At 38.1% G+C, this 18,852-nt stretch overlaps 4 protein-coding genes across 5 annotated transcripts; 2 read left to right on the top strand and 2 right to left on the bottom strand.

The window, feature by feature from the left end:
• Window positions 1–3,097: 3,097 nt before the first annotated feature.
• On the bottom strand, window positions 3,098–6,907 carry LOC117143970. Its single transcript, XM_033308910.1, has 5 exons — window positions 6,568–6,907; window positions 5,085–6,497; window positions 4,738–5,025; window positions 4,554–4,680; window positions 3,098–3,499 (listed from the first exon to the last, which is right to left on the bottom strand). The coding sequence occupies exons 1-5, from the start codon at window positions 6,874–6,876 to the stop codon at window positions 3,342–3,344; spliced, it is 2,295 nt and encodes a 764-aa protein (XP_033164801.1). The 5' UTR covers window positions 6,877–6,907; the 3' UTR covers window positions 3,098–3,341.
• A 5,205-nt stretch (window positions 6,908–12,112) lies between these two features.
• LOC117137699 (pancreatic lipase-related protein 2) lies at window positions 12,113–14,329 on the bottom strand. The gene is made up of 3 exons (XM_033299272.1): window positions 14,308–14,329; window positions 13,577–13,873; window positions 12,113–13,522 (listed from the first exon to the last, which is right to left on the bottom strand). Exons 1-3 carry the CDS (start codon window positions 14,327–14,329, stop codon window positions 12,390–12,392), a joined length of 1,452 nt encoding a protein of 483 aa, XP_033155163.1. The 3' UTR covers window positions 12,113–12,389.
• A 907-nt stretch (window positions 14,330–15,236) lies between these two features.
• LOC117149303 (dynein light chain roadblock-type 2) lies at window positions 15,237–15,701 on the top strand. The gene has a single exon (XM_033316764.1). It carries the CDS (start codon window positions 15,317–15,319, stop codon window positions 15,608–15,610), a length of 294 nt encoding a protein of 97 aa, XP_033172655.1. The 5' UTR covers window positions 15,237–15,316; the 3' UTR covers window positions 15,611–15,701.
• A 1,799-nt stretch (window positions 15,702–17,500) lies between these two features.
• Window positions 17,501–18,113, top strand: LOC117144799. 2 transcript variants are annotated; one of them, XM_033310184.1, is made up of 3 exons: window positions 17,501–17,646; window positions 17,700–17,881; window positions 17,945–18,071. In XM_033310184.1, exons 1-3 carry the CDS (start codon window positions 17,596–17,598, stop codon window positions 18,069–18,071), a joined length of 360 nt encoding a protein of 119 aa, XP_033166075.1. In that variant the 5' UTR covers window positions 17,501–17,595. The 2 variants fall into 2 exon arrangements, with proteins under 2 accessions (XP_033166075.1, XP_033166069.1); XM_033310178.1 differs by having other exon boundaries at window positions 17,502–17,646; window positions 17,929–18,113.
• Window positions 18,114–18,852: the final 739 nt, after the last annotated feature.

Below are 18,852 nucleotides of genomic sequence, written 5' to 3'. Positions count from 1 at the left end.
TGGTCAGAATTTTACCGCAATGCTACAATTTCTACAATCATAGAAACAATTCCCAGAATTCGAAGAGTCGCGCTTCGACATGTACTTTATACTTTATGGTCGGAAACGCTTCCTTCTGCGTATTACATACTAACCTTTTACTCTACGGTTAACGGGTATGTATAATAGCTCTTTGGCTGTTTTAATAATTTCTGGGTTGTACATACGTACATAGTGTGCGAAGATTGCTCGGCTACCAGTAACAACAGTGCAGTTTTGCAGTTTCCATGGACTTTGTTCTTGGTCATGGTACATTTGGCATAATAACGGCTGGCCAGGCCGCCTCGATTCGTATGTATATTATGTGTCTCTCGTCGTTCTGGAGGGCGCCACTGCAATATTCTGCGTAGGTGGGTGCTGGGCACTTGGATACAAAATTTATGCCGTGGCCAAGGGTTTCGTTTTCCAGGCTAAATGCAAAAATGTTCGAAAATAATAAATGTTCTTCATTACAATTCAATTTTTAAAACGCTTTTTTTCCACTTTTAGCCTTTAGAATTTAGAAAATTGAATTCTTAGAAAATATAAGACTTTAAAGATAGTATCGGTCTTCTCGGAGAGAAAAAAAACGCTTTCCCACACTTTAACATTAGCTTTTATCGTTTTCCTAAACTGAAAAAAAAGAAATCTCGTTTGCTCACCTCCTACAAAATTCTTTAAAATTAGTCTTTATAGTTTGCTGACTTTCGTGTCTCGCAGTCGCCATCAGTTCATAAATTCATTTGTTTATTTGCTGCCAACTTTTGGGATGGTTATATAAGCTCCCCTCTCCCATGTCGCTTTCGTAAAACTGCTAGTAAAATCCTTTAAGAATAATTAATTTTTTTTCATCTTTCAAATTTCATAAAATCGATTTCTCCGAACCAAGCCTCTTTGATGTAATATCTACCGCGCTATGCCTTCGAATACCTCAACTACTTTTGTCTCAATTCGCTGACTTGCTTCGTTTCAAACGTCTCAATCTTTTCATTTTTGGCTGACTGCATTGACCGATGTCCAGAGTTGCTTTTATTTTTTTTATAACCATTCCAAATATAGTGGTAAAACATGAAACACTTATCAAAATATTTTTGCGATTAAATAATAATAAATATACATTTTTCAATGCGTAAATCTTTCTCAGAAATAATTAAATATTATATAAATATTAATATGAAGGAAATAAGTTTTAAAGTATTACTTATTGCCGTTTTCTTAAGGGCTAAATAATACATCTAAATAAATAGTGTAATCGGAATAGTAATGTTTTATATTATGTATTAAGGTTTGAAGCTAGGACAAAATCTGTTAGACTAAAAATTGTGTTCTGATTGTTTTCTGATCACTACCCTCTTATTGCCATATAGAATGTCAAGGGATCTACCCTGTGAAAGACAAAAACCAGTTCTGACTGGATTATAATGCGATGATATATTTTACAAGTTTGCATTTGTTTGTGCCCGACTTATATGCCTGACGTACAGTTCTTCCCTTCAAATCTTCAAGTCGCAACTAGACATAACCCTGTTGATTGTGTGATTATGATATAGGACCACCTCTGTCGAAGGGAATAAATTAAGATTGTACTTGTCAATACTCCAACTAATTTTATTGAGTAGATCTAACCGTACTTAAGGGTAAATATATACACCTAATATGCTTATGTCAATAGAATTGTATATAAAATGGTCAACAAGCCAACTTGACAGAACATCTTTATGATAGTAAGTCGTTCACGACCTGAAAAACGATAGTGTGTTGGAATAACACATTTTCCTGCAAAAGAACATTCTCCTGGCCGTTGAAGTTCCATGGAACCATGGGTCGCAAACATCTACCTGTTTCGATGATGTGCTCTGATTAAATAAGAGGATTTTAATTAAAAATAAGGATTTTTAATTTAAAACGGCAGAAATTCTTGATTTGGTTTTTAGTTGCCGACTTACTAGTTATACGAGTATACTAGATTCGTTGAAATGTAACAGTGAGTTTTAAAGCAAAACAAAAATTTGGATCAGCAAGAAATATGTCGTTCTATACACAGGCAACTCTTAGATGAAACTTATCAGCTAATCCAATTTAGTTATAAGCCGCTTGCAAGATCCCTTTCTTGTAAAAAACATGTAATAAAGTTCTGATTGTCTTAATAATTCCATTCGAATGTATACCCTTTTTTCTGTCTTTGATCTAGCCACCAATCCGATATATATTTTTGCCAATATATGGGGGGTGGGTTTTTCATACATCCATAGGCATGAATATATATATAACGCTAAAGTAAGATTAAAGACGACGAGTAACAACGATGACGAAAGAAGATCGACGTGGACGAGCCAAAGTGGATTTCAGGAAGACGATGACCAACTGAGATGAGTTGAGTTAGAAAATGTCTTTTATTAAATTATTTTTATTTATATTATCAAAATATCCGCAGTAGCAATTATGTTGCGTAACGGTTTAAGCACTGGAATTGCACAGTCCTGAAATTTAGTGTTGAAAAATTCTTGCTGTCACACAATTAAATAACTGTTACCTTATGTTGCCTTTTCTGGCCATCAGTGTTTAAAAAGAGCTTCTGTATCACAATTGTTTGTATAGCATAGCGCTAACTCTCTAACCAAACAAACTAAAAAGGCCAATAACAAAACAAGGGAGAATGCTTTAATCGAGTTCCCCGACTCGCGCTGCTTCTATGTCTCTGAAATCTGTATGCTCATCTGAAGATCATACGGACGGACAGCTAGGACGGCTAGATCGACAAGGCTATTGATCCTGATCAAGAATAAATTTGCTTTATATGGCCGGAAACACTTCCTTCTACCTGTTACATACGTCAACGTATGCAACGTATTCAACGACTCTAGTATACCCTTCTACCAAAGACACTAGAATATTCTATTGTCTTTGTTTTTACTCTACGAGTAACGGGTATACTACATATGTATGTATATCGTATTCCGTAAACGTATTTGCTCATTACAATATAAGGCGTTGGTTGATAGGCGAGGCAGATTTATTTGTATTGAGACATGTATATTATGGCCTACATAGATAACCTTTTTGAGATTTAAACACATACTAAACTTTGAGTTTCTTTATTTTCGTTTTATAGAGCGGAGAGACTCGTGAACTCGACTTAAACGGTGGGTCACGGCCATGCGATCACCTGATTTAATATAATAATATGGAAGATGACTTATTTAAAAAGAATTAAACAATAAAACTGGACTAAGCATTACACAATATAACTGGGCTAATCTCTAGAGAGATGATGTGTTCCGGGGCTTAGTGTGAAAATAATTAAATGGTTGTGCAAATACGTCCTAACATTTGCGGGTTAGAGTCAGCACCCCACTCATATAATACTGCGGGATCATTAAATATTCAGGCAGAGTGCGTTTACAAAAGGAGGTTGACGACGAGGCCTGTGCTTGCGTGGATGCTGCTACTGTTGCCTGACGCACGATGTGACCAACCCTTCCTGAAAAATAGAATGTAATTTTGTAAAAAAAAAACCAATTTAATACATTTTAAAATGATTTGTTGATTTGTAAAGCATACAAAAATTGTTTCGCCCACTGGCTAAGTAACGGAAATATCGAATTCGAAGAAATCGACTATATCATTCCCTCATGTCATTAATTGACTTTCCTTACGGTAGCAAATTATGTAGTCTGACGGACCACCAAAATTAATGTCAAATTCATTTATTTTAGGAAGGAACCACTACTGGTTAATTATGATCGGAAAATTTTAAGAGCATCTTGATCGTCAACACGTATTTTATCCAAAGAGCACCCACTCAGAATGCAATTAGCGTGTATTGGGTTGATGACAAAATGTCATTAGTTTACAATTAAATCCCGGGGTAACAATACTTACTATTCCACTAGGTACACTATGATATGTATATTTTAAACGTGACATAAGTTAAAGTTAATTTATAGAATACATTATTTCGCAAGGCATACACTTTGAGGTTATATAATTAAGATACATAGTCCGATCTCTACGTTTGCAATAATATGGCGGATTTTAAGGATTTTTTTTCATAATAATAATTAATAAATTGTTGGCACTCCTGCAGTCCGTACTTTTTATTAAATTTAAAGATACCATTACTTAATATTTTTCAAAATGTTTAAAGTATTACAAAAACCAGGCCGTTTTAAAATCAAATCAATTCAATTCATTAAGCTATAATTAACTAATTACAGTTCATCGCTATATTTATACCCGTTACTCGTGCAGTAAAATGGTATCGATTAGCCGAAAAACGTTTTGACACGCTCACACTTTTGAACACTTTTAAGGGTTTTCTCATTTGATTCACCAACAGCTATCGATATCCCAGAAAAATTATGAAATTTCTCGATCGCATTTCCACTAGCTGAGTAACGGGTATCTGATAATGGGCAAAGTCGACTATAGCGTTCTCTTTTATGATTAGAACATTTTTTTTACTAAATATGTAAAATACCGGCTAAAACTTGTATATACATACTAAGAAAAAACAACACTATAGAACATCTTACCCATCACGTTTGCGCAATGAAAGCGGTCATCTAGTTGCTGAAGCAGGGAAAGATCTCGACAACGTGCCCAGGCATTAAGTATGTCCCTCACATTTATAGGCACCAATTCAGTTTTTCCTCCAGCTTTCTGTTGGAAAAATGTGTTGCATTAGGTAAAAAAGTATGTACATGTTTTTGATTTTACCCTCTTAAATTGTACAATTAGCTGTTGGTGGGTCGCCATCTCGATCAACCGTTTGAGCTTGCGATGGTTTCCCTGCTGCTTTGAGGCCTGTATTAAGAGCTGCTTGAGATTGACACTGCTTTCCGTCCGTCGCCGCTTAGCCAATTGCTTGAAATAGCCATGAAGTAGCTCCCTGTCATAGGGTACGCGCAGTTTATCTAGCGCTTGCACTAGGTGCTCCTCGTCGCACGTCTTTCCTGTAGACAGACTTGCCACCAGTGGCTCAGTCAGATAGCCTTGATTGAGGAGCTATTCGCGAGTGTGGGTAAATTCACTTTACACAATTAATATAGCATGCGTTTACATACCTGTAGACCGTTGAAACTATTATCACACGAAATAAACCTTTGGTTGCAGGGTGGACCCAAATTGGAACCAGAAACAATTCCGGTTGCTGATAAGCTGTGCCAGCCGGCGAACGGACCTCCATCGAAGTATACTGGGGATCCGCTACGACAGCGAACCTGATCTGACCGCGAGTAAAGCGAAATACTACTGCCCCGACTGCCAGCTGATCTACGGCACTTAGGACATGTCCCCGGGTCTAGGACTTTGCCTATGGTATTGGCCAAGAACTCCTTTTCTAGGCAGTCTAAGCAGTTCTCCTCGGTTATTCCCAAGTCAAATTGGGCCGTGCACGAAGAAGACGTGGTCAAAGTCCCAACAGTCGCAGGAGTCACCAGTATAGGAGCCACTTGATCTTGCTTTGACTTCGACCCTGACTGTTGCTGCTGGCATGTTGTTGCCCGGAAATCAGTGCAGCTGTAGCAACGTTCGTCGAAGCTAGCTGATGGATGAGAGCGCCGCGACTTGTATGAGGAGCTTTTAGTCATCACAGACGAGGTGTGCAAAAAACGCTTTGGCTTAGTACCAGTCATCTTAGGCTCTGGGTGTTCGCTGGTGACACTAGTGCTGCGCGAAAAATTTGAGCCTGTGTGCAATGGGTTGGGCAAGGAATGAGCCTGAAAGCTTCCGGAGGATTCAGCTCGCTTTTCCGAGTCAATAATTATTAGCTCATTTAAATCTATGTCCACGCCACTTCCACCAGCACCAACGTCTTTGATTTTATCTAGATTCAAGCTGATGCGTGCAAACTTCTTACTAAGGCGTAGCTTTTGCTGCTGCATAAGGTCCTCCTGCGGAAAATCATCTATGGGCGAGCTGTGCAGCTGTCCTTCCTGCGTAGAAGTAGTTCCGCCTATGCTGTTCATTTGGCTATAGTCGCGTTGCATTAACAACAAATTGGCGTGCGGAAGGATGGTCATATCGTGGGTTCCGCCAACAAGCTCCAACTCTGATGAGGGGTCTGGCTCAAAGTCCATTTCAAGAAACTCCGTTTCATCTTCGCCGCAAATGAGGCTATCGCCTCCCATAGTATTCACTGGTCCTCGGCCAAGGTCGAAATGTTGCCCCGCTACCCTTCCCGTGGCGATGATCTCCATGTTCATGTCAAAATCAGCCCCTTCACCACGGTAAGCGTAGACGCAGTCGTCGTAGTTGATAGATATCTCCTCCGCGTTCACGTCGTTGTCGTCCAGCAAAATTAGATCGTCGCCGTAAAAATTGTCACTGGCATAGCTCAGGTTTTCGGTTGAGTTGTTTATGGAAGTGCGGCTAGAGTTATAGCCACAAGCGGCGGCTTCAAAGGATGAGAGGGCAGCTGCTGCAAGCCCGTAGCTTGCCACGTCCAGATCCAGTTCGCAGTAGGAAGCACTTTCCACCTGTTTGAAGGGTAAACAGAACATAACATAATGAACATAATTTTTTGTGCTTCAAGCGGCGGTTACTTCCCTTATCGCCATCCTCTGCGGCCATGGTCGCTGCAGGGCACTCCTCTGCCTTGGTCGCGCCATTTCCCCCGGCTACAACGACCTGCTCATCCACCGCTACGGCCTGCGCTGATGTTGTTGCTGCTCGTTTTTGGTTTGTGCCCATTGTCTTTACACCGGTCCCACAATTGACTTGGCTGACTAAGAGCTCCGGGCGTCGCTCTTCTGCCGCATCAGGACCGCGGTGTTGGTTTGCACTATAATTAACGATATTGTTATTGTTACTCAGATGCAAACGCCAGTTCAATTTATCGAGCTCTCGAAAATCCATTCCATTTGCGGCCTGGGCAGTGTTACCAGATGGCGCAACGGTAAAAAAAACCGTCGGCACCCGCTTACATTAATTAATGCCAAGACAATTATGCGACCTATTCACACAGCCAAATTAATGCGTGAACTTTAACAATCTCAATGTCAAAATACAAGGCAACTAATTTCAAGCTAACCGTTTCAGTGATAAGACAATGCTGATCCTTTATAAGCAAATACCAATTTTGTTTTTCAGCACGTAATAATTGGGAAAAATACATTTATAATTCATTTTTGCTGTAATGGAAGAGCATAAAAAATCATATATATGTGATTGCGTAATAAATAGACGTCCTTTACATTATAATATTGAATAAAAACTAGGTGTGACAAATTTACGACATTCATTTTATTGCTTTTCCGGACTCCTGTCAGTAGGCGTATTTAACAGCTATTACAAAATAAATCCCACATGTGTACATCAGATAACCGTTCAAAATTTTGAGAGATATATCAAAGAAATGGCGAAATAAAATAATTTCAGATTATTTTAGGCTTCGTTTCGTATTTTAATAAGGTTTAATATCGATAGAAATCGGCAAAATGAAAAATCGATTGTACCCTTCGGCTAAGCAGCAAAATGGTTAATAGCTGTACGTCTATTTCACGAATGTTGCGAAGGACGTCAACAACCTCTTGCATATTAGTCCAAATTTCATTCGGTTTTGCACTTTCATTCTTTTCGATACATCCTAAATGCATCACTACATTCCAAAATATTTATGCCTGGAATTAAGTACAGGTTCACATCGGGGGTCACAGCATTCCCTTTTGCCTGGCGTAAGTCCCTCTTTCATACTTCCCGTGCAACGCATCTGTGAGCACTCCCTGAAAAGCATCTGTAAGCATTCACTGAAATCTGAGACAATTATACGAGAATATATATATTTCAATACTTTCGTAAACATTTCTCAGGATTGTTTCTGGATATTTTCCAGAATCATGTATCGGGAAGACTGTTATTGAGTATAAAATATAACAAACAAAACCCGCGTTAATAAATATATCATTGTTTATTTTGCTGAACTAAAAGTCCATTAATTTCTGAATTCCCTGTATTGGAAATAATAATATAATAATCAAAATACAAAGACGCAAATATGTAACTGATTTATGCTGTTAAACCAAAAACATAATGGTAAACAGATTTTTAACAGAAAGGAAAATATGAGGAAAACATAAATTCAAATGAAATATAACAATCAATATGATTCGCGGTTTTCTGCAATTTCAGAAAATTTACGTATATATTGTTACTATGGGACGCTGGGACAAACACGAAATGTGATTATGGTGCTATTATTGTTACCGCAACTGTATGTGAGTACACGATGTTCCACGACTAATAAAAATATGAAAAAACACGGGTTGCGCTGCATCTTTTTCTTTTGAATCTGTACGCGTAATCTTAACCTTCTAGCTTTAATAGTTCCTTAGATCTCGACGTTCATACGGACAAACGGACATGGCTAGATCGACTCCGCTATTGATCCTGATCAAGAATATATATACTTAATATGTTCGGAATCGCTTCATTCTACAAACGTTTCAACGAATCTAGTATACCCTTTTGCTCTACGAGTAACTGGTATAATAAATAATATTTGACGGATACTCGGTTCTAACATAACATTTAGGATAACATTTCATTTATTTCATTCATTCAGTTTACAACTTAGCATGATATGAACATGAACTGTTCTTCCTCTATTAATATCATAACCAGTGGTCCAGTGGCTTTTTTTACCAGTTAATAGTTCCAAAGGACTGTTTTTTGTGACTCTATTGGCCGTGCAATTCATAGCCAACTGAACTTAATGTAAAGCTACCAGCCATGATCTCTTTCTCGTCTCTACAGCTGTTAGCATAGCCTTCAAAGAGCTCATCACGCGCTCAGCCTGGCCATTTGCGCGGCTAGCATCCGTTGAGACTACAAAACTAAAACTGTTTGAAGTTACTGCTGGTAACACTGCGGTCGCTATCAACCAACTCGGAACACCAAAAATGCACAAATGCATAAAGATGCCTCAACGCAGCTGTTAGTGTCGAGGCAGAATGTGTTATGCAGAAGAACATACTTAGCGTCTTTACGAAGTATCACATATTCTTTGATGTCATTCTTACCACTTAATTTGCCGCTGCATATCTACATATGCTGATATGCTGATATGCACTGTGTGCCGTGGTATGGAGACTTTCAATATGGAATGCAATTCCATTTCGACTTTGCCTGAGGTTGACTGACAATTTACATGTAATGCAATTCTCCACAAATTTTCGCACGCATTTGGACATATTTTGAAACCAATATTGCGTGTATATCCAAGGTCTTTTTCCAACCCAAGTGCATGATAGCTTCAGGGACATGGTTTATCATGGACCCCCAGAATGCTCGCGGTATTACTGGCAGGCACCTATTTCGGCCATTTCTCTGTATCTTTCCATGCAGTTGTTGTTCATGTTATAGGAAAAGCCAGCACTGGCTATCTAGTGCTGCATATCGTCGTTAAGTCTAATAAAAGTCTCCTTTGTGCTACGATCAAAATATCATCGATATAAACTGATAATCGACTAAATGTAGAACTCGGCTATTTGGAATACCATTTATAAACTTTAAAGCACTTCCAACTTTGGCTTTCAATGTTTCTGCGAGTTCAGCTTTTCATTTCTTTTTTCATTTTACTCGCCAATATCTATCGATATCTATCGATCCCAGAAAAATGATTGAATTTCGCGTTTGCACAAGCTGATTAACGGGTATCTGATAGTCGGGGAACGCGACTACAGCATTCTCTATTGTTTTTCTTTTAATAGGGAACACTCAGCTCCTGAATCAGAAAAATATGGATCGGCCTCACCCATTTGGTAGATCTTTATAGTTGGCATGTCCCGCTTTGGAGTAGAGTTGCTATGTGTAGGGTTAATATTGGCTGCCTTCGTGTCTACAGCCATTTTGATTCTTATGGCCTGGTTTGCCATAAACTTCCCAGTCGAACCCAGTTCAAATGGGTATTTCTGACTACTACGATCGGCGTGCAGCTGTAGATTGGAGTCTGTCGCAAATTAATCAACTCCAACTTTAGAGGGTGGTGACCGAGAGGTAAGAGCTGCCATCCCCGCATTTGAGCCGCAATTAATATCAACACAACAAAAATTAGCATCAAGCCACGTAGTGCTTAAACAAATTTTTCACCGCGATCGGTGAATTTTTTCCAACGTTGAAAGCTTGCCAAGATCAGGGCGTTCTAAGTTGCTCTTAATCAAAAGTCGTCACATATATTTATACTCGTTACTCGTAGAGTAAAAAGTATGTAACAGGCAGAAGGAAGCGTTTCCGACTATATGATTATATATTGACGTATTTGCGTCACCCAAACCAGCCAATACTTTATTTCGAAGAACTATAAACAATAAGGCACTTAATTGTTTTAATAATCGTTTTAATAAAATAAGAGACAATCCAATAACATTTAAACAATACAAACATACGTGAATAAATATTTGAAATAAAAACTATAATAAGTGAAACAAGTTAAAATAAAATATACAAACATAAGGGAATTATAATTCGAAATAAAAACTACAAGAAGTTAAAATAAAATAAAACTAGAACAAAGTACAATATTTACAATTTACAAAATTTTAAATATTAGTTTTGAAATTCTAAGAGATTATACCCTAAAAACTCTCGGTAAACTCTGAAAACTTTAATAAATAAAAACCATAACAATTATTTACTATCTTAGCTCATCACGATATTACAGACTTAAGATCTTTGTTACTATTGCACAAAATTAGGGAATTTATGAAGAACATATTAATTTTGAATTAAATAAAAATCAAAAAAACCGTAATAAAAACTTAAATCTTAATCAGAATTCTAAATCACACAAATTCAATACAAATACCCAAGCTCAACAACGACCAAGTTACCCACAATTTCTCAACCCTTCCAACCTAATTTTAATCGATATATGATAGGCAGATGCCTAACAATCAACTTATGTGTCAGGCACCCAACCCCAATACATGAACACACACACAACCAATTATTCCAAAAAATCCTTTCCCACTACATCCCGACAAATCCCAAAATCCCCAAATAACATATTTTAAAGGAAATACATACCCTCAACTACAACAACCCTCTACATCTAAAAATACTAACTTCCCTATTACCAAACGACTAAGACCTTTGTTACTGTACAATTTCAACATAATTATTTTGAACAATCATGATCCACAATCCATACCAAAATCATGGATGGATCATCACCAACCCGTCAAAATTAATGACGAACAAAATCAAAATAACTGTGAACCAAACTGAACAAAACGAGTACTAAATGCCTTAGGATCTATAAAAATTAAAATATATTTTGTCTTCCTATTCAAAATACTAGATTTGAAGTTTTAACATCAAATGGTCCTATTACGTTGAAAAGCACGATTATCTTACCCAGCAATAGTATTTTAAAAATAAATCAACCATTTTCTGTACGCAGTTTTTCTTATAATTTTAATTATAATCGGAAGAAAATTGTTGAAAAATGGACAATCAGTTATAAATTACAAAAATAGTACACTTACCCTTTTTGATAAAACACACATCAGATACATCAGAATCGGAAAGAACCAAATAATTTTATATTCAAAAGACACCAGAACCAATAACTCAAATCAGGAATGAATAAAAAAGGAATGTTTTTCACAGTTTCGATTAGATCATCAGGAGGAAAATTTAAAGTTGAAAGTTGGCTTAATAAATAAATTTAAAATTATTCAATATAAAAAGGAGACAAATTAACTTTTACAAATAACATTGATAACGTAATAGGTACAACACATAGCCCCCCAATTTATTTAAAACAGTACCCTCTTGCTCAAACTCACGAAATTGAAGTCGGTTATGGTTATGTTACATCAGTTTTCCCACTAAACTAGCAGGTAGTTCCAAAGTTGGTAGATGTAAAGCCTTCATATTGAGCGTTGAATAGAAAGCCCGCTCACAAACCGCCGAAAACTGCCACGCCCCCATTTTTGATATTGTTTTTATTGATCCTGACTAGGAATATATATTATTTATATGGTCGGAATCGGTTTTCCTCGTACATGCTTTTCTACGAGTAGCGGGTATGAAAACAATTGTTCTCCAACAAACAACTATTTGATATTTATATATATATATATATATATTTTATATTTATATTCTTTATATGAATGTATCCTTAACTCCATTTTAACTTCAGACTGATATCAATATACCCTTGGTAAGGGTATGAAAAAGATTCACCGCAAGCATTTTTTCTAAACCATTATTTCGTAATGACCGCGGCTAAAGTTTCAGACTTAGGTAAGCTTAAGAAGTTATTTATATAATGTTAAATCTTTTACAATACTTTTTTACTAAACGTCTAGTGAATTAAATATGCGCGTACAGCAACGAGTCTCTTAAAAAAATAATCTGTTACAGCCTTAGTGCTTTCCAAGGGCGAATGGATCACTGCTGGAGGTCTTTACGTAGAAAACGCCTTCTTTATGAATCGAAGGCTCACCCGCCATCTGGATGGATTGTCGCTGGCTATGATCGCACTGCCACCTTCCATTGTCTCGGATGCAAGGGGTCCCCCAGAATCCCAAAGGCGAATTGATGGACTCGGCGAACATCTGATATGATCGAATATGGGAGCAACCTAGGTAGTAGCAACTAAGCTGATAGGCTCCATAGTTTGGATAAAAGGTGGCACTGCCTGTAGGACGGCGAAAACCAAAGTTAGCACTCGTATGCATGGACTCCACATACTTTGCATCGCTAGGATCTATCCGAAATTCGGTTCCGCGTTGACGGAACTTTGGACCTGCGGGATCCAAAGCAAATATTGTATTTACTTGAATCGGTTTCAAACGTTTCCCGGCAGAACCAGCGATCTGAGCTCCCAGTGAGTGCCCAATAAGATACATGCTGTCGAAGTCAGCTCCAAACTGACGATTGAGGTTCCTTATAAATTGGGCCAACTCAGCTCCAAAGGTCTCTATGAGCTTCACCACCGAAAAGTAGTTTAAGTTGGCTGAGCTCGCGCTCCAATCGACTACGATCACATTGTACTCCCCTTTTTTTAGGTATGCATTCTTCACATCCCGATTGAAAGAGCCACGCGACTGGCTCATCCAACCGTGTATCATCAATCGTGTGGGCAGAGAAGCATTAAAGCCACAATGCCTCCATTTGCGCTCGATTGAGAAATCCACCTCCCTGCCACACTCAGGGAACTCCCTCTTAAAGAGATAGAAGTGCATGCGAAGTTTCTTGCTGCCAAATGGATTTAGGTTACTTGCTATCTTCTTTATAAAGGGTAGGTCCAGAAACTTTCCGATTCCCCGCGATTCGCTGAGATCCTTGTCACAAGTGTTCCAGACGTAATGCTTAGCCTCCTCAAACTCATCATCCAGGCTTGCCAATATATCATCCTCTTCCGGCTCCGTTGAGATATCTGATCGCTGGCCTAAGCCATAGGGGGTATCATCGAGGTTCGGTAGAGCATTCATGAACTCGCCCATCTCAGCATCGTAATCGACCATGACTCCATTGGATTTTGGCATTCTCATACCTTAAAGCTTTATTAAGAGGCGACACAATTCTTTGCCAATTTAAATAAACTCACCTATTGTAGCCACAGACAGCCATAACGCAAAAAGATGTGTCCGCATCATTGGTAAACTTATTGAATCAGCTGCAGCTATAGAAGCTCTCCATCCAAATGGCTTTTGCACTGTGTGGATCTGTTCGATCAGGCTAAGGGGCTTTATATGCTCCAATAGCTCGATGCATTCTGGGTTTTGATAGACTATGTCTCGAGACAACCCCAGTACGTCATAGCTGGGCAACGCCAAGTAATGCAAACGCTCAAGCGACTCAGATCGGCAGCCCGCTCGAACAGAGGAGGAGTTGTAATAGAGTGCTCAGGGGGCGGCAAGGAGCAAAAGCAAAAGCAGAAGCAAAAATTAGATTTAGACAAATTTCAAATAAGGAACATATGTATTTCATATTAATACCAACATACAAATTTAGCACAAACCAGATATGTATGTATAAGCTGGCCATAAATGAACGTCATAAGAGCGGCGGCAGTTAAACCCCATAAGTCAGCCCCTGATTGAGAATTGCCCATCTCGTGCATGGCATCGCCCGTATTCTAAAACAGACGCGTTTATTCCCACTGAAACGTGTTTAGTGTTTAGTTCGAGTGACCGGTTCTACATATATGTATGAACTTTATGACGATGCACTGCACCGAGTTGTAGCAGACTCAAAAGGCGCGGCGCATTCTCGGCGCCACCGGAAAGGTTAAACGCTTTATTTACACCTGATTTTAATTATCAGTTTGTTGCTTACAACCAATAGTTTTACCATACATTATCTCTACATTGTGCTTGTAAAGTGTAGTATACAGATAAGGCGAAAGTAAAAGTGAAGCCCAAGTCGTTTAAAATGCTTTGCAAAAATCGTTCCTAATCCGATGAAGTGGAAGCTTAGGACCAACAGGCAGTTACGAGTAACGCCACATGGCGCTTTGGCAGATCAAGTATATTAGCATTTCCTGGGCTAAGGAAAAAAAGGCAAGACTAAGGAGGGGACTAAAGCAAACCTGCAAAGGATTGGCTTGGTGAATTTCCGATTTGGCACGCTCGGAACAACTCTTTTTCGACCGTTCTATTAAAGCTTAAAACTGAAGGCAGTTATCGTGATCCTTGTACAAGTACAATCCATTAATAAGGAATTGTATGATCGTGTGAGGCTTTAATCATTTGGATGGATGGATTATTCTGCCGATAAGTTTTTCCCTTGTTACATATATCTTAATGCCTTTTGGACCAAAGCGTTTTGTTTCATTCAGCAAAATGAGTTTTATATAGTGGGGCTTGTTTTATGTGGTTGTGGCTTTCGAAACTAACAAAAAATCGTGTTGTCTCCTTAAATCCGTAAAAATGTAAGCCGTCTTACTAAAATATTTTTGTGATAAAATCATAATTTTAAAAAGGGATTTAAAGTGAATACAGCAAAAGGCATTCATGAAATATACTTCATTTTGTAGCTTATGTAATTCATGTTTAGATAGTTGTTAGATGGTAATTAAAGATAGTAATTAAAAAGTGCACAAAATATATGTGCTAATAGTCGAGCATCGTTCCTTCCACGTATATGAATTCATGGGTGGCGTTTACATCGTTAAAAGGCCGTATCACTTAATTTTTATATTTGTATTATTTTAACTGCCTTAGCACTAGTATTCGTATAATTGATTACCCTAGTGTGCGATTTGTCAACACTCACATCAAGTATCATATATAAATATATATATATATCGATTAAATTACATTAAAAGTATATTACTGTCCTTAAAATGTCCGCGGAAATCGAGGAATTGCTAAAACGCTACCAAAACTACCCCAATGTTACTGGCATCATTATTTTGGACCCGTTCGCTATCCCAATCAAGACCACCATGGAGTACACCTTGACCGTGCATTACGCGGCCCTGATCAGCACCTTAACTTATAAGGCGGCCAAAATGATTACTAATTTGGATGCTAGCAATGAGCTAGTGACAATACGTCTGCGCACCAAGGTCCACGAGGTGATTGTGCTGCCCTCCGAGAACTACATCATTATTGTAGTGCAAAATCCAGGCACCTAAATCATTGTATTAAACCATGTACCATTCTTTTTCGCTGAATGTATTTGCCCTTATAAAGTTTTAATTAAAGTTGAGAAAGCGTCTGGTCCAATTGCGCATCTTTGGTGATGTAAAATATACGACTTGGCCCTCCCTGGCTTGGCGTTAATTGCTCTAGATAAATACGCGGCGCGTCGCTATAATTACGACAGACCGATTACGAGCCGCACTTAATTGTCCGCCGTAAAGTGTTTGCCGGTATCTCTAATCCGGCCAAAGAAGATCTCACTCCCGCTGGCTTAAAAACGGTATCCAGCTCGATTTTAATTATTCGGCGACGTTCTCACTCTGTGCAGTTTGCATATTCATTGCTTTTTCCTACGGAGGGAAGGACGTATTGTCCGGGCTTGCATTGCTTTGATTACCGTTATGGCGATTTTACAGACTTTATCCGTGTCCTTACCCGCAGGAACTTTGGCTGCAATGGACTAGATAAGGTATCCGGACCGCTTATAAAAAAGTGCCAGAAAGTGCCAAAAGACTACCACAACCCTGTAATGTTCACAATTTTGAAAAATGCATGCACTCTGTCTCTGTATCTGACTATTGACCTTAAAGTTCTATCAATACTTACATTACATTACATTACAATTTTTTCTATTTTGTTATTCCCTTTGAAATTTTCCATCTATATGCGATATAGTAGCCATCAGCCAGTCGTTTGACAGTGAACACTAAATATCCACGTAAGGGTCTACAATTAAGATATAATATGGTATTACCATTGTAATTATTCTGTCTTGGGTAAAAGGGTGTACGAGGTCGTTGGATAGTATGTAGCAGAAAGAAGGAAGCTGCGATGCAATGGCAAGGATTGCAAAAAACTAATCTAACGACAACAAACGTAAGTAGTTTTTCAATATTAAGAGAAGTAGATACTGCTGTAGCAACGGTGCTGTGGTGATTGCGATTAAATAACCGGACGTCATGTTGACGTATTTCATTACTCAATTTAAGGATATCAAGACTAACGAACTAACTTATAACTTTGATGAAAATATAAATAAAACAAGAGAGACTGCTGTAGTCGACTTCCCCGACTATCAGATACCTGTTATTCAGCTAGATATATTGGTTAATAAAATGAGAAAAAGGTACAAAAAATAGTTAAAAGTGTGGGCGTGTCACAAGTACTTGCGAAAAAGGACTCAAGTTATATAGCATCAAATGATATATCTCGTCATTCCTGGAAAATATACAGTTCTGACCTGGTTCCGAAATTGATCCTGGATACATGGTCGAAGAAAATATTTTATAAAAAACGGAAGCCAATTAAGCTAAAAAACTTGAAGGAACGAATAATTGCGAACAACGAATCTTATGAAATAAATAATAATAAATTAACATTTAAATATTATAATAAATTTAAATATTAATTATATTTGAATATGAAATATATAAATATATATGATTTGAATATATATATTTGAAAATTGAATGAGTTTATATTTGGAATATAAAAAACATACAAAAATATATAAAAATATATTATCCTAAAATGTAAAAGCTCGAAGAGTTGGAGAACACAAATGATGAAATAAAACAAAAACAGCACAGCGTATTCATCAGATTCTGCATTCTTAATCTATAAGTTTCAAAGTTTCTGAGATCTCGACGTTCATACAGACTGACAGACGGCAAGTAGACACTCGGCTAGTGATCCTATTCCATAATATATGTACTTTTTAGGCTAAGTAATATGTGGGTGAAAATATTAATTCTTTACTTTTACACATAAATAAAATACAAATTTTAATAATTTAAATTTTATTCCTTTTTCATCACTTTATCTATGGAAAAAGTGACATTTGATTTTGTACACCTCCCAGGCATTTTATGAGTTTTTTCCAGTTTCATTTCAGGTTTCGGACTGTAAACATCTCTAAAAAAATTGTAAAAATTTTGTAAGAAATCCAAGTCAAATATTTTGTTCAAAATTTGTAGTCATGGAATACGGAAATGGTATGCAATACGATGGTTATAGCCAAGGTGGCGAGGTAAGTACACAGCAAGTTTTTTTGATGTGCACAAACAATCTTTGCTTTTAAAGGGCTTTGAAATGTTGTACAACCAATCGAGCAGTGGCCAAGGATATAGCCAGCAGCAGAGTAATTGCGGACAAGGATCTTCAAATTTTAATGGTGGATCTGCATCGCTTGGTGGTCCTGGGTATCGCAGTCCCTTGCGATACACAAAAATGCTTCGTGAAATGAACTCTCGAAACGGGCTTTAGTATGTATATATACATATATTCCTCGAATTCTTGTAGCTCTTTTTAGCTCTCCAATGGAACAGCAGCGGAGCAGTGGGCAAGGCGACTACTATAATACATTGCCCGGCCTTGGCGGCCCAGAAGGTCAAGCTTACCATTCGCGGGGCAATGGTAATCCATACTACTAAAGTAAACCCATGCACTTCGTAGCAATTGTTGATATAATTTAATAAAGAAATTTTGAATTGTGAGTTTTGGGTGGATAGAAATTTACAAGATTAATGAAAATATGAAAAAAGGTGTGGGTGTGTCAGTTTTGTGCGGTTTTTGGGCGTTAGAGTGGGCGTGACAGTCTGCGTCTTTGTCCCTACAGTCTCATACGGACAGACGGACAGACGGGCATGGTCAGATCGTTTCGGCTATTGATCCTGATCAAGAATATATATAATTTATAAAGTCGGAAATGCTTCCTTCTGCCTGTTACATACTTTTCAACGAATTTAGTGTACCCTTTTGTCTACGAGTAACGGGTATACAAATGTTTGCCTAAATACCACATCCACATCGTGATAGGAAATCCCAGCATTTACCAGCAATATTCAAGTACTACTAATCGACTGCGCCGTCTGCTAGCCAATAGCTGTAAAGCAACCCGGATACCTTATTGGAGAGTACTGGTCCAGATAGTAATAGTGGAAGCGAGGTGGCATCTGGCTTAGGACGGATGATGAGAAGGCAATTGCTTTTGCTTCGCACCTGTCCTCCACTTTCATGCCCTTCAATTTAACGGACGACACCAATCGTGAAACCATCGCAAATTTTCTGGATACTCCGCCTGCTCAGACACGCCCTATTGACATACCTCACCGCTGGAAGTAATGATGCAACTAAAGGCTTTGAAACCAAAAAAAACCCTGGACCATCGTCATAGACAACCGAACTGCGAAATTTCTACTGACATGGACAGTGAAGACGAAGAATCACGGATCGA

The sequence above is a fragment of the Drosophila mauritiana genome, chromosome 2L (genome assembly GCF_004382145.1).
Source record: "Drosophila mauritiana strain mau12 chromosome 2L, ASM438214v1, whole genome shotgun sequence".
Classification (NCBI taxonomy): Eukaryota; Metazoa; Arthropoda; class Insecta; order Diptera; family Drosophilidae; genus Drosophila; species Drosophila mauritiana.
The sequence above is the reverse complement of the archived record's forward strand: the minus strand, read 5'-3'. Positions and strand labels throughout refer to the sequence as shown.

Coding starts and splice junctions, on each gene's coding strand:
- LOC117149303 (XM_033316764.1), top strand. CDS start 15,317: ATGTCCGCGGAAATCGAGGAATTGCTAAAACGCTACCAAAACTACCCC.
- LOC117137699 (XM_033299272.1), bottom strand. CDS start 14,329: ATGTATGGTAAAACTATTGGTT. Junction 13,874..14,307: donor GTATGGTAAAACTATTGGTT/GTAAGCAACAAA, acceptor CCGCCCCCTGAG/CACTCTATTACAACTCCTCC. Junction 13,523..13,576: donor GCTGTCTGTGGCTACAATAG/GTGAGTTTATTT, acceptor TAAAGCTTTAAG/GTATGAGAATGCCAAAATCC.
- LOC117143970 (XM_033308910.1), bottom strand. CDS start 6,876: ATGGATTTTCGAGAGCTCGATAAATTGAACTGGCGTTTGCATCTGAGT. Junction 5,026..5,084: donor ATAGTTTCAACGGTCTACAG/GTATGTAAACGC, acceptor ACTCGCGAATAG/CTCCTCAATCAAGGCTATCT. Junction 4,681..4,737: donor TAATTGTACAATTTAAGAGG/GTAAAATCAAAA, acceptor TTTTTCCAACAG/AAAGCTGGAGGAAAAACTGA.
- LOC117144799 (XM_033310184.1), top strand. CDS start 17,596: ATGGAATACGGAAATGGTATGCAATACGATGGTTATAGCCAAGGTGGC. Junction 17,647..17,699: donor GTTATAGCCAAGGTGGCGAG/GTAAGTACACAG, acceptor TTGCTTTTAAAG/GGCTTTGAAATGTTGTACAA. Junction 17,882..17,944: donor AACTCTCGAAACGGGCTTTA/GTATGTATATAT, acceptor CCAATGGAACAG/CAGCGGAGCAGTGGGCAAGG.